The sequence below is a fragment of the Anthonomus grandis genome, chromosome 22 (genome assembly GCF_022605725.1).
Source record: "Anthonomus grandis grandis chromosome 22, icAntGran1.3, whole genome shotgun sequence".
Taxonomy (NCBI): Eukaryota; Metazoa; Arthropoda; class Insecta; order Coleoptera; family Curculionidae; genus Anthonomus; species Anthonomus grandis.
Genome location: NC_065567.1, coordinates 35,873,406 through 35,894,050, shown reverse-complemented (window position 1 = coordinate 35,894,050; position 20,645 = coordinate 35,873,406). Strand labels below are relative to the sequence as shown.

At 32.6% G+C, this 20,645-nt stretch overlaps 1 protein-coding gene across 2 annotated transcripts in view; it reads left to right on the top strand.

The window, feature by feature from the left end:
- LOC126748301 (uncharacterized) overlaps nucleotides 1–20,645 on the top strand; it is a 68,161-nt gene that overhangs the window by 26,437 nt on the left and 21,079 nt on the right. The window contains exons 2-3 of one of the 2 annotated variants that reach the window (XM_050457433.1): nucleotides 7,016–7,150; nucleotides 15,798–15,961. In XM_050457433.1, coding sequence (XP_050313390.1) covers nucleotides 7,016–7,150; nucleotides 15,798–15,961 — 299 coding nt within the window. The remainder of the gene's footprint in view (nucleotides 1–7,015; nucleotides 7,151–15,797; nucleotides 15,962–20,645) is intronic. The other variant, XM_050457434.1, reaches the window with a different exon arrangement.

Here is a 20,645-nt window from a genome sequence, read left to right as displayed (position 1 = left end):
TATTTCATAATAAAGGTTTTTTCAATATTTATTTGCAACATTTTCTATAAAAAGGTGTATGTCATTTTGCCCAAGTATAAGCCTAAAATGACACACTGCACATTTTTTTTTAAATTTGGCATCAATATTTTAAAGTGAAAAAAATTAAAGGTTTTTCCCTTCCATGGGAACTGGCATAAACTAACGAACTCACTGAACTTGAAATGAATGGTCATCAATAAATATTTCTAAGTTTTGTGGAAGCTTTTGTTTAGGGTATGTCATTTTAGGCCAGTTTCCCCTACATTTTTTTAAATTTTTGTATGTTTTGGTAAATCAAAATGTTTGTCCTCTGTAGATTGAACTGATTTAAAATAAATGTTGCAAAAGTCGTATTATTTGGTGATTTAATTATCAATATCAATAAAATTTTAAAAAACAGGCAAAAAATTTAAAATATTTAAGAAATAAAGTGATGCGATAATTTTTGTGGGGTGTGTATATTGAGTCACTTATTTTAACTGCTTGTAGGACTTATCAAAAGAAGTTGATATACCAAAAATCGCCTATATAAAAGTTGCATAATAAGATATTTTTAGGATAGAGAGTTACTTTACTTGATTTTTTAGAATCTTTATTTAGTTGAATGGTTACCGTTTTTATAAAAATTGTTCAAAATTGTCCCCATTTTTTCGATTAACTCACAATCTTGCTCGGCGATCCTTTATAAATTCCTGGTGTCCATAAATTAAATGAGAAGAATTTTTAATGCGATCCTGAAGTTCTTCCAGAGTATTTACTACTTCATCATGATACACCAATTATTTCAAATAACCTGACAAAAAAATCGCAAGGTTACTTTACTAATTTTACTAATTACTTTTACTGTCTAGAAAGTATTTTAAGAAATTGATATATTATACTTAATATAATCATTGTAAAATTTCTATTTTACACATTCCAGGGTCAATATTACGCCATTAGAATTTTAACAATTAAATTACGAAGAAATATATAAAACAAAATTTATGATTAATGGTGACTTATACAATAAATAACCTAAAACTAAAAATTATTTAATTATAACGAATCCCTTAGTAGAAATACATTATTATTTAAATAAAAAATATTTTAACGAATAAATTTATCACAGAAATTAATTTAGAAAGTGTAAATAACAACAAGAAATTCTAAAGCAAAACAGGATTTTAATGAGTAGAAATATAATAACAATATGAGACATCGTAATAATTAATTTACCTAAAAAAAATTAAAACTTTAGTCATGTGTTATTTTAATGAATAAATTCGTTAAAAAATAAAGAAAAACAATGTCTAATTGTGCCAAGATTCATGGTTATGATTAGTGGTGACCCACATATTACAAGTATTATACAATAAATTACCTAAAAATGAAAATTAAACGAATCCCTTAGTAGAAATACATAGTCATTTAAATAAGATGTATTTTAACGAATAAATTTACCATAGAAATTAATTTGGGAAGTGTGAATAACAACACGAAATACGGTAAAATAGGATTTTAATGAATTTATAATGAATATAATGAGTCATGGTGAATGTAATAATTAATTTACCTGACAAAAATGAAAACTTTAGTCATGTGTTATTTTAACGAATACATTTTTTTTTTAAAGATAGGAAAATAATGTCCAAAGATGACAAGATTAATGGTTATGATTTATGGTGACCTACATATTACATGTATTATACCTTAAATTACCTAAAGGTTAAAATTATTATAATATAACGAATCCCTTAGTAGAAATATATAGTCGTTTAAATAAAAAGTCTTTTAACGCATAAAGGTTAGGATAAAATACAGAAGTAAAATGTATAAAAATTAGCAACGCATTTTTTTACATATGCAATTTTAACGAGTACATTTCTTACAGAAATTAATTTTAAAAACATAACTTAAAATAAAAATTACTTTATGTTTTACCTATCTATTATTGACTTATAAAACCTTAGAAATGGAATATGTTATGGTAGCAATAATACTGCTATCACACCTAGGGCATTATAAGCGAGCATTATGATAATGCCCGGAAATTTTATTGCTTATCCAATTTTATTTCTCTCATAATAAAGAATAAACATCCATTTTATACAAAAAATTTTTCTTTAAATACTAAAAATTAAGCTTTATTTCCAAAATAAAAATTACAATTTTGAAATGTCCCGGAAAATGTAGCTGATCCCACTATAGAATGGTCGGTGTTTTTTGTGATGGTAGAGGTGGCAGCACTAACGCTATTTCGTATAGTTTGTAAATTGTCCATTAAAGAATTTTCAATAGTCGATACGGAATTAACCTCGGAATTAACTGAATTGGCAATCATTTTGGCTACTTTATTTTTGGATGAAATACTTTCTTCTATATATCCTTCAGCTACTGAAGAGTTTTTCCATTTCCCATGTTGTTTTAACATTCCAAAGTAGTTGGTATAAGCTTCTGCATTATCCAGTTTTAAAAATTTTGCGATCAATGTTGGGACGCTTCTTATGGTATTTTTTCCAACAGGTTGTACTGTACAGCGACTCTTTCTATAGGTAAGAAAGAATCTTCGCTCCTTTATTCCAGCTGGTCTTAATACTGCGTACTTTTTTATTAAATTTAAAGCGCCTAAATCTTCTTCAATGATAGTAAAACTTTTTCAAGTTAAAGTCTTAGTTTCTGGTACCTTTATAACCAAGATCGTTCCTCTATCTTGAATATCATCAATGGTCATTGACCAACTCATCTCGTCTTAAACCTCCAAAAACACCCATTACCAATATTACTTTGTGTACCAAGTAGATATCATCAGGAGCCTTCTTAATAAATTTTATTATTTGTTCTCCTTCCAAAACTTTAGACTTCTTTGGGACACATCCTTTCGACTTAACTTTTAAAAAAGATATGAGACGATGGTATTGCGAGATGTCTATATTTTTATAGACCATTAACGTAGATCTTAGGGTAGAATACTTGGTCCCGAGAGAGCTCGGACTGTATTTTTCCGACTAAAAATATTAAAATTTGTTAAACATATGTTCCTATTAAAATAAATTCAATAACTTACCAGTTCCTGAAAATATGCCATTAGAACGGTTTCGGTTATTTGAACAATTGCGTTGGCATCTTTCCAAATACCAAATATGCCATACTCCCGATCATACTGTTGCCTTGATTTAACTGGCAAAAGATTTTCGGTCGCTTTTATGACCTTTTCTCTTATATTTTGTATTATTTCTTCCATTTTAAGCAAATATTTAAACAAAAAATGCCAACTGACTAACTGACAGAAACATCAAAGTCAAACTTCAATAATCACTGCAAGTCACTTGATAAATTTCTGTACAGGTAGACCTTTTTTTTAATTAATATTAAAATTATTTTTGTTCATAAAAATCAATTTTTAGGTAAAATATAAAGCATTGTAGGGGAGAAGGGGGCACGTTGTTACAAATTTCATTCCCGTAACTTATTTTTTCAATAGTGTATCTTTCAGACGAAGCTTATTACTTAGTTGAGTTAGTATACATATTTGCTCGTATGATATCAATAATAATATATTAAAAACATATTAAATGGGTTTATAATTATGATTATAATTTATTTTGTAAATTGTAAGAACATGCCCCTCCACAGGGTAAATTGTTACAGTCAATGGGGTAAGATGTTACAGGACAAACTAAGGTAAAGGAAAAACTAAATGACGTGGAATTAACATTTATTGTCAAGGAACATTTCAAAAAACAGTTACACAAAAGAAATAAAAGTGCTCAAAATATAATAAAATCAAACAGCTTAAACTAGTCCGTATCGGAGCAACAGTGAATACAAACATAAACATCATTATCGTCGCCACAAGCAACATGTGCCCATCTTTTACAAGCAGTGCATTGGATCCACTGTTCGTTTCTCGATTCGGAAAATGGAGTTAAACAAATTAGACACGTCGACTCCTCTTCCGAGCTCTCAGAGTCTGATTTTTCTTTTGTTAAAATATTTTTTTCCTTAGATTGCCCTTTTTTCTTTTTTCCACTTGTTGACTCATATTGTTCTTTTAGTTGCTCCCACATTTTTTTTTTCTTTGTTTTGCTTTTCTAAAGCCTCTAAAGCCGATTTAATCGGCGTGTCTGTCAAAATTACAGAAACTCTTTTCTTACGACCTCCTTTCAATTTTCTTGCCATTGCTTTTGGGTAAGGTTTGAGTTCTTCGGGCGTTAAATGAGCTACTTCTGTGTCAAAAGGTCTATGTATCACTGGGTTACAGGCGGAGCTTGTAGAAGGCTGTGGATATGGCGTCCTGTGTTTTTCGATTTGAGTTTCTGCAGTTGTTGTAGGTTCCAATTCCACTGTTGTGTTATTAATTTCCGGCAATGGCCTGTTTGTTACTTCTGCTGGTAAGAATTCATCATCTTGAAATACGTCTCTGTTGTATTCCATGGCCAAATTCCAGTTACATTAAACCCCTTCTGTATGTTGTGAGGTGAAACACCAAGGGAAAACGAATCTTTTAAAACGGTAGGTATATCATAGATGCTCATGACTTTACCTGGGTTAGATCTTAACCATCCATCTGCAGCACTATTAAAATATCTTTTAAGTGGGCCAAACACAGTCCTATCAAGGGGCTGAAGCTTATGGGACGTATGTGGCGGGAAACTGACAAGGACGACCTCATTTGCTTTGCAAAAATTTAATACGGGGATCGACAAATGGGAGTCATGATTATCTAAGACCATCAATACAGGTTTCTCTTTGCTGCATCGGACAAACTGGACGAAATGTTTCATAAACAATAAAAAATTTTCGCAAGTCATCCATCCGGAAGAATGTGATGCGCCAACGCAACCTGGAGGCCCATTTGCTATCATAAAATCCTTGAATTTCTTCCGTGGGATTATTAAAAACGGAGGAACAAAGTTGCCATTTGCGTTGACTGCTAATGCCATGGTTACAAGTTGACCTCTTTCCCCAGAAGTGATGGCCTCTACTTGCTTAGTTCCTTTTTTTGCTATGATTTTTGTAGGCTTTTGGACAGTAGTAAGTCCAGTCTCATCCATATTATAGACATCTTGAAGCTGGAATTTATATTTATCGTAAACTTGGCCAAGGTTATTGAAAAATTGTAACACATTATGGCGATTAAAGGCAGTAGCACGGCCTATGCTAGTAGCCTCAGGTGTCCTGACTAACAAGGTCTGGTGCCTTTTTAAAAACCTAAATAGCCAGTCCTTTGACGCTATATTCTTTTCCTTTCAGTTATCGGGCGAAAACCTACTATTTCCACCTTCCGGGCATTATCGTCCTTACAATGCCCTGATACATAAATAGCTAATAACTAGTCTATTTAAGAGCATGGGTGAGCCTTTTTTGTGTTAAGCTCACTTTTCCTTTTTTTTGTTATGCTCTCTTGGATACGCTTATTTCTTCTCAAACAAAATTCCAGTCGTTAAATGTATAACAAATAAATTCTTTATTATATTTTATAAACAACAAATATGTAGCTACAAAATGAATACATTTCTTGAAGACTCAATTTTAAATGGTGCCAAGATTCATGGTTATAATAATTGATGGCCTACATATTACATATATTACATGTGAATATCATGAATAAATTACCCAAAAATATAAAATATTACAATTTAACAAATTCCTTAACAAGTATATGATGAAATAAAATATATTTTACTGAATAAGTTTCAAAACATAAACAATTATTTTTTTGATCTGGTTGATTGTTTTTAATAAAAAAAGAAAAAAGATACAAAAACCCAGCCATTAAATAAAGATCAAGAAAATTGCGAATATAGCTTGAAAATGTTTATTATTCATTAAATTTATGGAATAAATTCACTAAAAAGTATAACATTTCCAAAAATAATTATCAGTTTTCAATTATGGGTTCAAGATTATAAACAAACTCAACTTACGAACTCAAACAAACGAACAAAAAATGTATGAAAAACAATTAATAAATGAAATCTTTAGGAATTATATAGCCATTGAAATAAAACAGATTTTCACCAATAAACGTTAGAATAAAATGAAAATTTATTTTGTACATATTTAGGCGCCAAAATGTTTGTTATTGAATAATATTTGCCCAAAAAAAATTATTTTAAAAAAGCATTTCTATTATAAACCATGTAATAAATCTGAAAAAAAATAAAAACTAAGAATTTTATTCAAAAAAATATTTTTTTACTAATTCAGTTTAATAAATAATTTAATACAATTAAATTTTCCCGCAAATAAGACATCGCAAATAAATAAAGAAATATAAAGATTATATATAGATAAACAAGTACCAGAAGAACCGAGTTTTAACGAATACATTTTTAATTCATTGCTGTAGAACCAACAAAAACTCATTAAGACATATAATAAGAAACTGACATTGTAATAAGAATTTAATGAATATAAGAGAATCTCAATTTCCCAAGGTACTCGAGAAGATCATAAATAAATAAGCGAAAAATAAAAATGATTATAATATTGCGAATCCCTTACAAGAGATACAAAGTCTTTTAAATAAAATATATTTTACACAATAAATAAAGGAAGAAAGAGAAAATACAGTTATTAAAGTAAAATTGAACGAATTAGTATCAGAATACGAAGAAAACTAATTTTATTATTTAGTGTTTAAATTTTGTATATTAATAATCTTTTGATCCGTATTTATTCCTTAGGAAATAAACCTAAAAAATGAGAAGTTTATTACAGTAAATTGAAAAAATGCCTTCTTTAACACTATTTGAAACCAAATAAAAGTAACCATAGACTATTGAAACAAACTAGAAGTTTATCGAATAAAATTTCGATGTGTTGCTGTAGGACCAACCAAAGATTTCCAAAAAATCATAAAGAACTAGATTAAGGCACCTATTTGACTTAACCCTGTATATATTCCCTTTTACTATAGATTAAACTAATCGCACCACTTTATTCGTTTGTATATATAGGTACATGTATATATTATGTTGTAATTAAAAATATAAACATTTAATTTCAGGCGGTATATTGCAACAAGTTCATCCGACCTGTGTTTTGGAATCGGATTTTGGATTCACACTGAACTGTGCTTTTAAGAAAAGTGGACTATTTCGAGTTAGAAATCTTGGTGGTGTGAAAGCTCATATCGGGCTGGGTGGGTAAATCTTTCCTCTATTACCTTTTCATCCGTATTTTAACACATCGGTATATGGCACTCATTCATACTAATTTCTATACATCTTTTGCACTTTGTAGTTTTATTATTTTATTGTGATTTTAGTATGCACCTTGCTACCTCATCTTATTGTTCATAAGCTTCATTAGTAAAAAATACTACTGATATATATAACCTTTACTCAACCTATGGCAACACCGCTTTTCCTCGACTATACAGGTTGGGCTGTGAACCATTACGCTTTAGGCAGTATAATGACAACGCTGTCTACTTTTAACGTAATCGTATCGTGATTAATAAGCAGAATAAGCAATGGTGTATAAATTTTTCAATAATTAGGATAAATACACTTGGACTATATTTATTCAGGTATTGGAAATTCCAGTAGTCCAGGCCCTGCAATCACTAAGGATCTTGAAACATGACAAATTAATTGAAAATAGTACCTGACCTACTAAAAATAATAAAAATACCTAATGAAATACAAGGAATATACCCTCAAAACTTTTTGTTGAAACCTATCGTTCCTAATCAACTGAAGTAGTGGGAATAATGAAATCCTAACAGGTACAGAAAAAAATCCAATTTTTCCCAATAACTCTCTCATATTTTTCCAAATACATCAACACAAACAGCTATTCTTCAGTTCACTGATCTTTCTTTCTTTCTAAGCAAAGAAAACTTGTATTAGAGCGTTAAACTGGATCATCGAGTAAAATTAAGCACTCACGCGCGCTGGTTTTATTTATCTGGATAATATAAAATCTATCAGACCATAGTGCCTTATTGGCTTTTCCAAGGATATTGGCCTTTGGTAACTCTCGATGAGGCAGTAGCTGTTCCATAAATGACCAAGTATATTTTGCATTTTTATATCATTTAATGCTACATTAGCTGGCCACACCATTACTATCAAGATATCTTTTACTTAAGACGTCTCGTAAATGTTTTCCTAAAACAACATAGTCACTTGAATGACGAGCCAAAGATGATCTTACGTGTGTTTTCTTGACTTTACGATAACATAGGATCACCAGTACATCAAATATGAGTCAGAAGTTGACGAAATAAATGTTGATTAAGAGACATAATGTCTATGAAGAAAAGTGATAGGGTCTGTTTTGGTATTTTAAAATAGGTTTCTTAACAACACTTTAGGTTATGATCTTGATCACATATGTCATTTTGGTAAAGATATGATCATAATGACGAGCTTATTTTAACTTCACAATGACATAACCGATGTCGAAAGTAAGTCAAATACGTCAAAAGGATGCGTTTTATGGATCACTACGAAGAGGCAGACGAGGGTTTGGAAAGAAAAGGACAAAAAAAACTTGGCTGATTAATACCCACAGTCCAAAAAAGACGACGAAATGTATATCATAAGTTTTCCAAAAAAATATGTTTTTCTCGCGTAGATAAACTACGTACTACGTACTACGTACTACATACGAAACTGTCCTTTTGGTACTATTGGAAAATTTTCCATGTAAGAGAATTAAAGCAAACATTGCTATGATCGAATCAATAATATGCAACGTTGCCAAGGAGCAAATATATAACTTGTACTCTCGCACTCTCATTTGCAATCAAAATAGCTAGGCTCTTGGATTTAATGTCTTTAGTCAGTAGTAAAATTCTTACAGCTAAATAAATGGAATTCTTAGAAGAATAAATTTATCATTAACTATACCAATAAGCGGCTGCTTTCTAAAAAATTATTTAATGCAATTAACCTTGAAATTTAAATGCAAAGTATATTTTCAGTTAGAAAATGTGGTCATAAGTGAAAACCTATAATCGTAAAAAAATGAAATGCGAATGGCGCTATTAATATGTAATGAAGCGAGATAATAAAGGTTAATTAGTTTGACAAGCATGCTTTAGCTGTAACATGCTATTTACTTTATTAAATTGAAAAATCCTAATCTAGAATCATAATTAAAAAAAAATATCCTAAAAAAATTAATATTTTAATTTATAATTTTGGTGGTACCACATATACTACATCAATATAATTTATGCATTTCAAAATTGCTCAAAATTGATCAATTAATATAAGGTAGGTTTGCCGATGCCATAAATACAATTTCTTACGTTTATATTATATAATTATTCAATATGAATTTCGTTTTTACTTAACAAGCATTTAGTTGCCAATACCATTAGACAGCCCTAATTTCATCGTATCGCAAGTGTCATTCAAAAAAACCGTTAACCTAATCACCAACTAAAATATGAACAGCTCGATAGCAGAAGTGAGCAACTTCTTTATCACCAGCAGCAGGTATTGGTTCTCCTATAGAGCCTAAAGATGAGTTATATAAAAATTTTAAAATGAGAAAATTTCAAAAATGCAATTCTAGACTAGTTAAATACTTATTCTTGTCATTGCACATAGAGCTGATGCTAGATTTTAACAGCATAATAAATTAGATTATTTCCTCCACTTCATCATCTCCTTAAATATCTCCAAAAATGTGTTATTTGATGAAAAAAATCTATCGTTTTCATTTCCACGTTAATTTTCATCTTCTTTTCCTTGGAAATAACAGAAATTAAAATTCCTATAAGGAGATATCTTGCCATTAACTAAAAAAAAACTTCTTTATTGTTTTTCCTCAATAATACAGAAGTCAGCAAACGTTTTAGGGAGTCACGCTTCCTAAATCGGAATCAACCGTAGGTAAAAACAGGAGAACTACGCTTTATTAATTATACCAGCCATTGCTCCAATTTTATAGTTTTTTCCTTTAGCACATATAAGATTTATTGTAACTCATATATTATACTAATTCTCGGTGAAAGGTGGTGAATGTTATATCGTCTTTAATATGAACATAATCGTTGGCGAGTACGTAAGAATCATTTTTTTGTTCGTGTTTTATACCATATCTTCCGTACGTTTTCACCAATATTATTGGCGTTGTTGGTGATTCATGCGATATTGATGAATTCATATAAATACACACCTGAATAATAATAACTTTCTGTAGATCAAAACCAGTTAACGTCATTATTTGTCTCCATTATGTAAAATTACTTGCACTGATTACTAAATATACCCAGTTTGATCTAGATCACGTGTTAAATCAATAAGGCTAAGAGCAGCCTTATTAACAACCATAAGCACTTATAAAATTTGTAGCATCAATTTTAAAAAAGGTTCAGGCACCGTTGGAAAATTTTATTATTTTCCTTAGCAATCTTATTTGGATCTTCTTTAGAAGTTAGTGTGTTAATGCTCACATTTTATATTATATCACTTATTTGTCCTGAAAAAATAAAGGAAGTAAAGAGGATGTGGATAACTATCACCCAATCAACTGGTTTTCCATATTTGAAAACTCAATTTTTCACAGCAACAAATGTATTTAATGAGTGCTTTCTATATCGCAGTCGAAAATCTTGGATTCCGGTGTATCAGCTAACTCTATCTACCCAGACTTCAGTAAGGCTTTTAATAAAGATAAATGAGTTATAAACTTTTAATTAAGAATGATATGATTTGTATTTTACTGGCAAAAACAGAAGAAGAACAATTCTCTTTTAAAAAGTGCTAACATTTATTCTTAATCGATCCATCAAAAATCGTTCATCGCCTAGATTCTACAAATACACACAAACAACTTCATCTATGATATAATGTGCAACTGTTAAATAATGTAGAAGTCTTGCTTAGTATCATCTGCAGTAAGGTCCACATAATTTTGAGTATTATCAACATGATAGAGCTTTTATTGAGGCTACTTTCGACCATCTGATCCACCCATCTTTGTACCCCATTTCTAGTCTCCTTCTCTAATGTCGAACGTAAAAAAAAAGTTCAGAATAGTTTCTATGGTAGTAATTGTTATTCTGTCCATTACTTCAGTAATACAAAGACAGTCTTTGGAGAAAGCATCCTCTATTCTTGGATAATAAGTTTTCGGCCACCAGACGATTAGTAAGTTAGCTTAGGTTTTATCAAGGTTTTCTTCTTATGGTGGGCTACAGGACTCATTGCATAGCAAGAAGGGAGATGTGAGGCTAAAGAAAATGAGGAAGAGAAGAAATGAAAAAGCAAAGCAGAATTCCTACTAAAAGAATAAAGTGTAAAAGAGAACTGAAAGAATGGGGACGGGAATGGATAAGAAGTGATACAGCTAGGGAAACTTTTTTGTTATACGCAGATGTAAAAAGGGACCAGTTGCATTAAAGGCATAGGCACAATGACAGCTATGAGAAGAACCATAGAACACCTATGAAACTATAATATTAAAAAGAAAGAATAAGCTAGATTGAAGAGAAAGCTATTTTCTGGGACTGATCAAAGAAGAAAAATTATTTACTGGAATAGATACGCGGAGTCGCTTGTCTCAGATGATGACAGCAGTACATGTTTGGATCTTGCCTTTTTTATTATGTACTAGATGAATCCTAAGAGTGTCATGGATAAAATACAGAAGAAATGCCTCTGTTCTATAAAAAAATTACATCAACATAGCTAGAAAACCAGGTAAGATAGAAAACCTCGTAGTTGAGGGAAAACTTGAAGGAAAAAGACCTAGAGGACGGAGATTAAAAGAGATGACGAGAAACTCAATGCACGAGACAATGCACCTAGTACAAAATTGAAATGTATGGAAGCAACTAATTCAAGCACATACCTAAAATAGTATCACTACTCCCTCTAGAGTCTAAAAAGACTGAGAAGAAGAATTTTTAATATTTTTTTTATTCTTTGTTGCTTTTCTTCTACTTTTCCACTTCTAATTTCAAACCTTTACTATCTTGTTAGTGAGGCTTCTTCCATTGCTTCTTCATTTCTATTACTAGGTAATGTAGTGCGTATTTGCAAGATTTATCTTATTGATAGATTTACTGGTGTGTGTTACTTGTTTATATTGAGAAATAACTTTAACCTATTGTAGTACTATATGGATGATTAACCATGTCTCATTGGTAAATTGTGAAATAATTACCTAAAGAACACGTTTCAATGCATATTAATAAGTCTAAGCTAATAAGTCCCTTGATACCTGATGCAATAAAATAACATCCGGATCTATAGTCGGTCATATTATTATTATTGACCTAGAGTTCAATCAAAGCATTATTGTGACACCCAAAGTCAAGGTAAAGAGTGAAGGTGTATGTATAATGCGATTTTAATGCACGATATTTACTAACCCAGTTTGTAATGTTTATGCTGCATTTTGTATGACCCTAATGCAATCTTTTCATAAAAAAGGTGCCAAACCCAAACAGCTGAGACACTTTCACAACTTTGCCATTATTGCACGTCATTGGTTAGTGGAAATACGACTTACTTTTTTACTGTTACAAACATGGAGTTGCTAATATGTATACGAAATTTGAGAATAGCTGTCTAATTAGCAGGAGACCTGCTAGGTACAACAGTCCCACCTACTGGTAAAAACAAGAAGCTTTACAAAAAGTTACTAAATATTTCAAATGCAAAGAACAAGAAAAATATAAAAAAGAAATTCTTTTTCTCAGTCCTTTTATCCTCTGGAGGGTGTAGTGATACTATTTTAGGTATGTGTTTAAATTTGTTGCTGCATGCATTTCTATTTTGTGCTAGATATAATATTGCCTCGCATTGAGTATCTTGTAATTTCTGTTAATCCACCTGATGAGAGACCGTCCTCTAGGTCTTTTTCTATCTCATCTGTTCTTCTAGCTATGCGGTCATAGTAACCGAGATATGCTCTATTGATTTGGTTTAATATACGCTTTTTGATTTTTAGTTTTTTTTTCGTCCATGACACTCTTAGGATTCATCTGGTATATAATAAAATGGCAAAATATAAACATGTGCCATTGTCATCATTCTTCTTTGGTATCACCCCGAGCTGGAAAATCAAATTCGCTTTCCCCTCAATCAACTTTATTTACTCTTTCCTTTAAGTCATAGCTCTTCCTCACGTATTCTATGGTCTCTTCTCACAGTAGCTTTCGAAGTTAACATGCCGTTAGATGCAGCTGGTATCTGTATCACTTCTCATCCATTCCTGTCCACATTCTTTCAGCACTCCTTTATACTTTATCCTTTTGTATTCTGCTTTACTCATCCATTTCTCTTCTCCCTTATTTGCTCGTGGTTCTCAACTCCCTTTTCGCTGTACAATAAGTCCTGTAGCCCACCGTTTATTAGAAGAGAGACATTGATAAAACTTAAGTTAACTTACCGATCGATAATCTAGTGGCCAACAAATTATTAATCGAGACCAAGAATAGCGAAAGCTTTCTTTATTAATAAATATATTCAATAAGAAAGAGGTCAAGTGAGCAAACACCCTGAGAAAGGCCTAAGGTTAGTATCGAGATCCACTAACGCTAAGAATGTTTGGTGAAAGAATTACCGTAACACTACGAGACGTCTATCTCGGACTCAAAGGCTACATAAAATAGGAACTTCAGGACCTTAAAACTCATTACTGGAAGCGATGCTGTGACGATAGAGTACATCCTCTGAGTACCCTGGATCCTTAGATAGTATCCAAGGACCCTGATGCAGGAGGGTCATTGTCACTACTAGATGGCATATTTACAACTAATGGAGAAAAGCTCTCTTTCCAGGCTCCAATTCATCCTTCGATCTTCCTTGAGCCCTCGGCCTTCGATCTACACAGAGCAGGAAACAATTAGGAAAATAATCACCTACGAAAGGGTGAATGGGCAATCAAGTTATTTCCCTTTTTCAAATCTTTGGACTTAGATAGAATATACCCAAGCTTACTTCCCATATATTCAGATTATTTATTTCCTGCTTGGCCCAAAACTTTGTCCCAAAGTAATGTTAAGAATTTAAAGTGATCTTTATATGAAAAGAGGAAAGGACTACACAGACTCGAAATCTTACTGACCCAAAAGCCTTAACATTTTTCTTCTTAGAGAGGCTAATTGATCAATACTTCTATCTTGGTAGAAAGTTGATTTTATGTGCAACAATGTGCACATCAGATTAGCTAATCCACGGACCTGGCTTTGCACCACCTCGGGAAGAAGGTGGAACGCGCAAATGGTCGATTTATACAAGGCTAATCTGTACACACAGGCCTGTGTTGACGACTAATAGTTCTTTTCCTGGAAAAGAATGCCGCCAATTACATTATGATGACCCCCATAATGAGGGCTCTGGGCATAGTAGACCGATAGTGCGTCTCGGGGAGGCTAATGATTAACCCAAAGAAAACAGAGCTCTAACTTTTCATAAGGAAACGTAAATTTAACACCCACTGGATCTCTGGGAGACGTCAGTGTGCAGTCTACTTATTCCAGGACGATTACAGACAGAACGATATTCAGGACGCTTTCTAGGCATCACACTGAATTCCATACTCTCCTGACACGATCATGCAGATATCAGGATCAAGAAGGTCACTTGCATAATTTGGGCTAGGCGGGCTTTCGGTAATACATAAGGTCTGTTTCTATATCTTCTCATCTGTTTAGTGATCCTGAACAAAAAAAGAAAAAATACAAACCCAAGTGGAGAGAATTAGACCCTTTGAAACTTCGCTTCTGGACCTTACGAAGTACGGGCCAGCGAGATTATCCATTCTAAAATCTAGTCGCAGGCCGTACCAGAACCTCCTATCCTTTTGATAGAAACTGACTATATGGCATTTGCGACAGTCGACTACAAATGCTCCGAGACTCATATGGCACCAGGCAGCAGCAGATAAAGGGACCCATATTATAGTAGGGCCTACACGCTGGGGGAACAGGCTACCTACTGTCTTCTAGGTAAGTATTCGCTGTGTTCAAATTCGGACGAAAAGGTAAGGAGCAAGCCTGTACTGAGGTGTGGTTTTGGAGGAACTGGTGAAGAACGGCTGAAGGCTTTAGCATGTTTAGCATGTTTCTGGCCACTCAGGTAATGCTCGTAATGAGGAAGCGAACACCCTTGCCGGTAAGACCCCAACCTATAATCGCCATAGCCTAATGTGTAGCTGTCGCATCAGTAAAAAGTCTGCTCGAATAGATCCTATGCCAAACAGGTCTAACAGGTATTGAAAGCTTAGATCCAGAATTCCTGACTGTAAAGAATAATTCAGTGGCTGAAATGTATGTTTAACGTTCCTAGAACTGAAATCAGCGACACCACTGGGAAACGAAATCATGAAACACAACAAGGAGATGACAATAGTGCTAACTGGATATTGCAAACTAAGCAGTCCCTTCTATATATATATATTATTGACTATACATTCTATATAATGAGGACGATCAACTATGATAAAATAAATAAGAATCCTGCACTTATTTATTTTATACTCCAAATCTGCTGAAGAGAGACAACACTAATGGCAAAAATTTCTATAAATCTATTCTCTACAAAGAGGCCTGACAAAAACAAACCTGCATCGCTCCTAATTGGTCAACGTGCCGCCAAATTTCGAGCGAGCAGAATTTGATTACGTGTGGCCTCTTGGTTGTGAATGGATGAGGATGCTACTCTACTTACTTAATTTCTAAAAAATGTGAACTTGCTTGATTACAACCGATATAAGATAGAGCAAACAATAGATTATTAGATATCATTAATTAATTAATCAATTAGTGAATCTATATATACATTTTGATAACACACTTCAATGTTTTTTCCTTTCAGGGTTCAGTCTTGGGGATGAGTTGGGCTTTAAAGAATCTCTTTCTAATACGGATCAACTGAACAGAAGAAGATCTGCAGACATCTCTAAAATGCAGGCGCAGTTAATCCAAGCCACGCAGAACCAGCTGGAACAGAAGAAAGCCAAATTTGTTGATCCCGAAAAAGTACGTATCACATTTTGCATTACTTAAGTGTAATATTTAAAAAGAAAACATCTTATTGGTAATAAATCGTGCAAAATATTGTTGGTCTTGTTCTGCAATATTAAAAAATATTAAAAGACTAAGTTCAATTTTATTACATTTGAAGCAATACTCAATATATATTAGTACATCTTAATGAATTTTCGTTCACTATAAACCAATTTTTTCTATGAAACGTTTCGATGTTGAAACTGATTACCGACATTCTTAAGTAATCCAAATTTCGCACTTCCTGCTTTAACCATTAAACGGCTGTGTTAATTTGCTTGGAGTAGCGTGCAATTTAAAAATTAATGATCGGTTCAAGAAATTATGCATTCGGTAGGTTTGGGAAAATATGTTTTATTAGCTCCCAAAACTACAAATTAAATTTACGGTATATATTAAATAACATAAGAAATAAAACAGGTTTTACTCCAAGAAAACACTTTGTTTTATATTCGATACATGTTTTATTAATGATGGTAACATCTTTAAGAGAAGATCAAAAAATTTTTTTAAATCTTTTTTTATTCATTTAATTTTATTATTTATTGGGGCAGAAAATATCGATAAGGCAAAATAAAATTAGTAAAATATAAAAACTAACCCTAGCACTCGTCAATGCTCAGTTAATACCAGCATTTTTAGGAGAGCAAAAAGAGTTTTGTTAGCAGAACGCATTACTGAGTAAATGCCTTCAGCCTCTTTATACCAATGTGGAATAGGTCTTTATTTTCAAGACCGACGAGAACCCCCCTAATTTCTCCACTCAAATATACTCAACTTTTTCTAATACGCTAGATTTCCTAGCCTTACATATCCTAACTCTGCTCGTCATATTGGTGGCTGTTTTTCCTGGACTGCTAGTATTTGGCAGATGGGTTCCATATGCTCTTTATCAGCCAGTATTGCGAGACCATTAGATGTAGCTTGCGCCTTAGTTTTTAACTTAATTCAACTAAAAACTTGCTTAACATCACACAAGAAACTCTTAGTAGTCTAAGGAGTCTAACTACCACTTTGTATCAATTGAATACTGAGCTAGCCAGCAGCATCAGAATAATTTTGAATATGATAGATTCTACAGAGATTTTAGCAGAGTATCGTGCAATTAATCAGTTTTTGGGTCAGTTTAATTGGGACTTGATAGCTGAGCTAATGGAATGAGGACTTTTGGAAATTTTGTAGGCTTCGACACAGTGCACAACTGACCTTACTCGGGAATAGCATTGCCAATATGTTCATTGCACTAAAATAGCTATTAGGTCAAATATAAAAAAACTGTTGGTCTTTTGTCAATAACAAGATAAAAACCTGTTCCTGCTCCAATAGTTTTTATTATTTAAATAAGAACAAGTTTAATGAAATATTTATTAGTGAGTTGTGTTTCCAATTTTTTTTAAGGAGAGCCTTATTCGTCTTTAGAGTCACCATTACTAATTATTGTCCCATTTGCATACCCATTGCAAATCCAAGGTTTTTGAAAGTTTGGTCTGTGACTTTTTGTCCCGAATATTAGATCTATTATTGTGGGAACAACAATTTGGATTTAGACCTTGTAGATCTACAGAGTTAAACTTTCCATTAAGGCTTTACCTTTGATGCATTGGAGAAGCGTTTTCAGGTGCAAACAATATACACTGTCTTCTCCATCGCATTTGATAGTTGTTTGGGATTAATGAAACTTTAATATCTTGGTTCAGGTACTACTTATCTAATAAATGGCTTATTCCTAAAATTTGCCGTTTTCTGTCTAAGACAAATTGCGTCCCATCTCGTGTTTCTCAAGGCTCACACCTTGGTCACTCCTTTTCGAATTAATGAATCTTTTTCAATATTAATGAATATTTTACTTACTGCAATTACCTGTTTTTTGCAGATGATCTGAAGGTGATCTGTGTTCATCAATCCAGGACTATGAAAAATTAAAATACAATCTAGATAACCTATTCGATTCATGTTTAAGAAAAGGTATGTCACTAAATTCCTCTAAATGATGAACTTTTTCCACACTAGAAATTATACTAGAAATACAGTCTCGAGTCTCTGTTCTTAGTGTCCTTGGTGTTGCACTGGATATAAACCTTTAGTTTATTGTTCATTTAGATAAAGTTGCTAAGGCCTTTCAGATGCTTGGATTGATTAGAAGAAGCATCCAGGAATTTATGGATATAAAGTCGTTAAAAATTCTCTACTGTGTCCTTGTGGGTCGCATATCACAGGAGGGTGCGAAATCTTTATCGCCAAAGAACGTCATGATGCAGAAGTAACAATTATTCATCAAGAAACCAACAATTAAACTATATATATAAAAAATGCTATACTTTACTTACACTCCTAGCTCCATTATGGAAAATGACCAGTATAAGCTCTACTGGAACCGTACGTTGCTTACGTAGATAAAACAGTGAACCATAACTGATCAGACATAGTAGTCGTAAATGAACAGACCAAAAAAAAATTATTCTCAACAATAGCAATGTGGTGGAAACGGATGCTGAAAAGCTTACTATATAAAAGAATCTGTGAAGTCTGTTCTCTTAGCAACATCGAGAACCGTTGCTGGGTAACTCTTAAAACAACCACCAGTAGAAGAAAAGACCCGAAAGTGTACCCAACGAGCTCAATCTTTTTAATAATTTATATTATTGCCTCCAAGGAGAGGCATATTTTACATCACAAAAAAACAATATTAAACATAGCTACAACAGTGAGGGTTGATGAAAATTAAAGATTGTTCAGATAGAAGACTTAGAAAGGGCCACTATATAGATGTTTTGTAAAGTTTTCATATTGTAGTAATTAACAGCGTTGATTCAATTTTTTATTTATTTCACGTAAACTAGGATTTATGATTTTCAAACTCCAGCCTTTATATTGACTTATAAGGATTTGAAGTATTTTGTTGAAGGTATTTGTCATAAAGAATTGTTGAATGCTTGATTATATGGCAAATTTTATAGAGGAGAAATTAATGCTAAAGTTGATTGGCCTGTATACTTAATCTTTTGAATAAACATTCGCCATTTAAAAGATCTCGGATAACAAAAAGAAAAAGTTCTTGGGTCAGAGATAATACCAAGTGCCTTATTTCTCTAAATATGAGTACAAAAGACAAAAACTGGTATTAATTGAGAAAACTACAAGCAACTGCAAACCAAGTGATAGCAGTAGTTAAAGGAGACAAGAAGTTCTATCTAAATGACACATTATGTAAAGGTGACTCCAAAAATAATTGGAAGGTGCTGCGTGAGTTTAGCATATACTGCAATGCATAAAACTCTATTCCGAGCCACGTGGGGGACTCTGAAACCATAAACAGTTTTTTTGTAAATGCTGCATCTTGCGAAACTCCTAACCTTGCCTTATATATAAAGAAAATGTGTGTTTAAAACTTCGAATTTTAGTTGGCAATACCAGAAGAAGTGAAGTCAACTTTATTATTGATCAAATCAGAAGCCGTTGGTATAGATGACATTGGCGTATCCATGCTGCTCGTCTGCTATCCCGTTAACTATTTTCTTTCTTTTTTGGTTAACTATTGTATTAAAGCGTCAACTTTTCTGGTTTCGTGAAAAGTTGTTCGTTCTTACCTAAAGTTGTTTTAGCAAATGAGCTGTGTGAACTTAGGCCAATCAACATTCTTCCTGCCACTTCAAAGATACTAGAAAGAGTTTTCTAGTATCTCTAGTATCTTTAGTATCTTTCTAGTATACTAGAAAGAGTCAGATCAGAAGATACATGAATAGGTTTGATATTTTACCTTATGTTGAATCTGGCTTCAGAAAGGATTTCAGTTATTTATTTGCTCTCTTAAAAGTAGCAGATAATATCTTACAGGCTGATCGTAATAAATTGACAATCTTGGCCCTCCTCGATTATTCCAAGGCCTCTGATGAATTAAATCACCATCTATTACTCACAATACTGAAATTTCTAGGTTTTAAAGAGTGGTCTTGGTCTCTAATCAAAGAATACTTGACAGATCGCACTCAGTCGGTAAACTTAATGAGATGAAATCCTCTATTTTGAGTCTCTTCTACGGCGTGCCACAAGGATCTGTTCCTGGTCCATTTTTCTTTACCCTGCATACGTCACAGTTATGTAAAAAATCTTAAATACTCATAAGTTCATCTATATACAGGGTGAGTTTTTTAAAGTGTTACAATGCGATATGTCAAAAACGGCTGCAAATTTTTTTTTGACATTTTGGTGACATTTCAAGTATACCGGGGGGCACTTTTTACCGGGCACTTTTTACCGGGGGGCACGGGAGGGAAACCTCTCGGCCCACACTACTGCAGCCTCCCTATATTTTTTTCTGCACTCCCCCAAAATTAACAACATATCTACTTCTACACTGAAATTCGCTTCCATTTTTTTCTTTTTAAACACAATTTACTTGTTAATAACACGTCAAAATTTTTATGTGACACTGCTTGTTATGTTGCCATGGAAATCCTACTGTTACTAGGATTTTCATTTCCATCCATACTAGTAAAATAAACAGTAGGATTTCCATGGCAACCGGCTGTTATTATGGTAAAATATTCGAATTATTTTTAAATTTAATCAAAACATTTTTGATCATAATTCCGTAACCAGCAGAGCAATTTTAAAAATTTTTTGTAAACAGACTTCATATTTTATGTAGATTCGTATT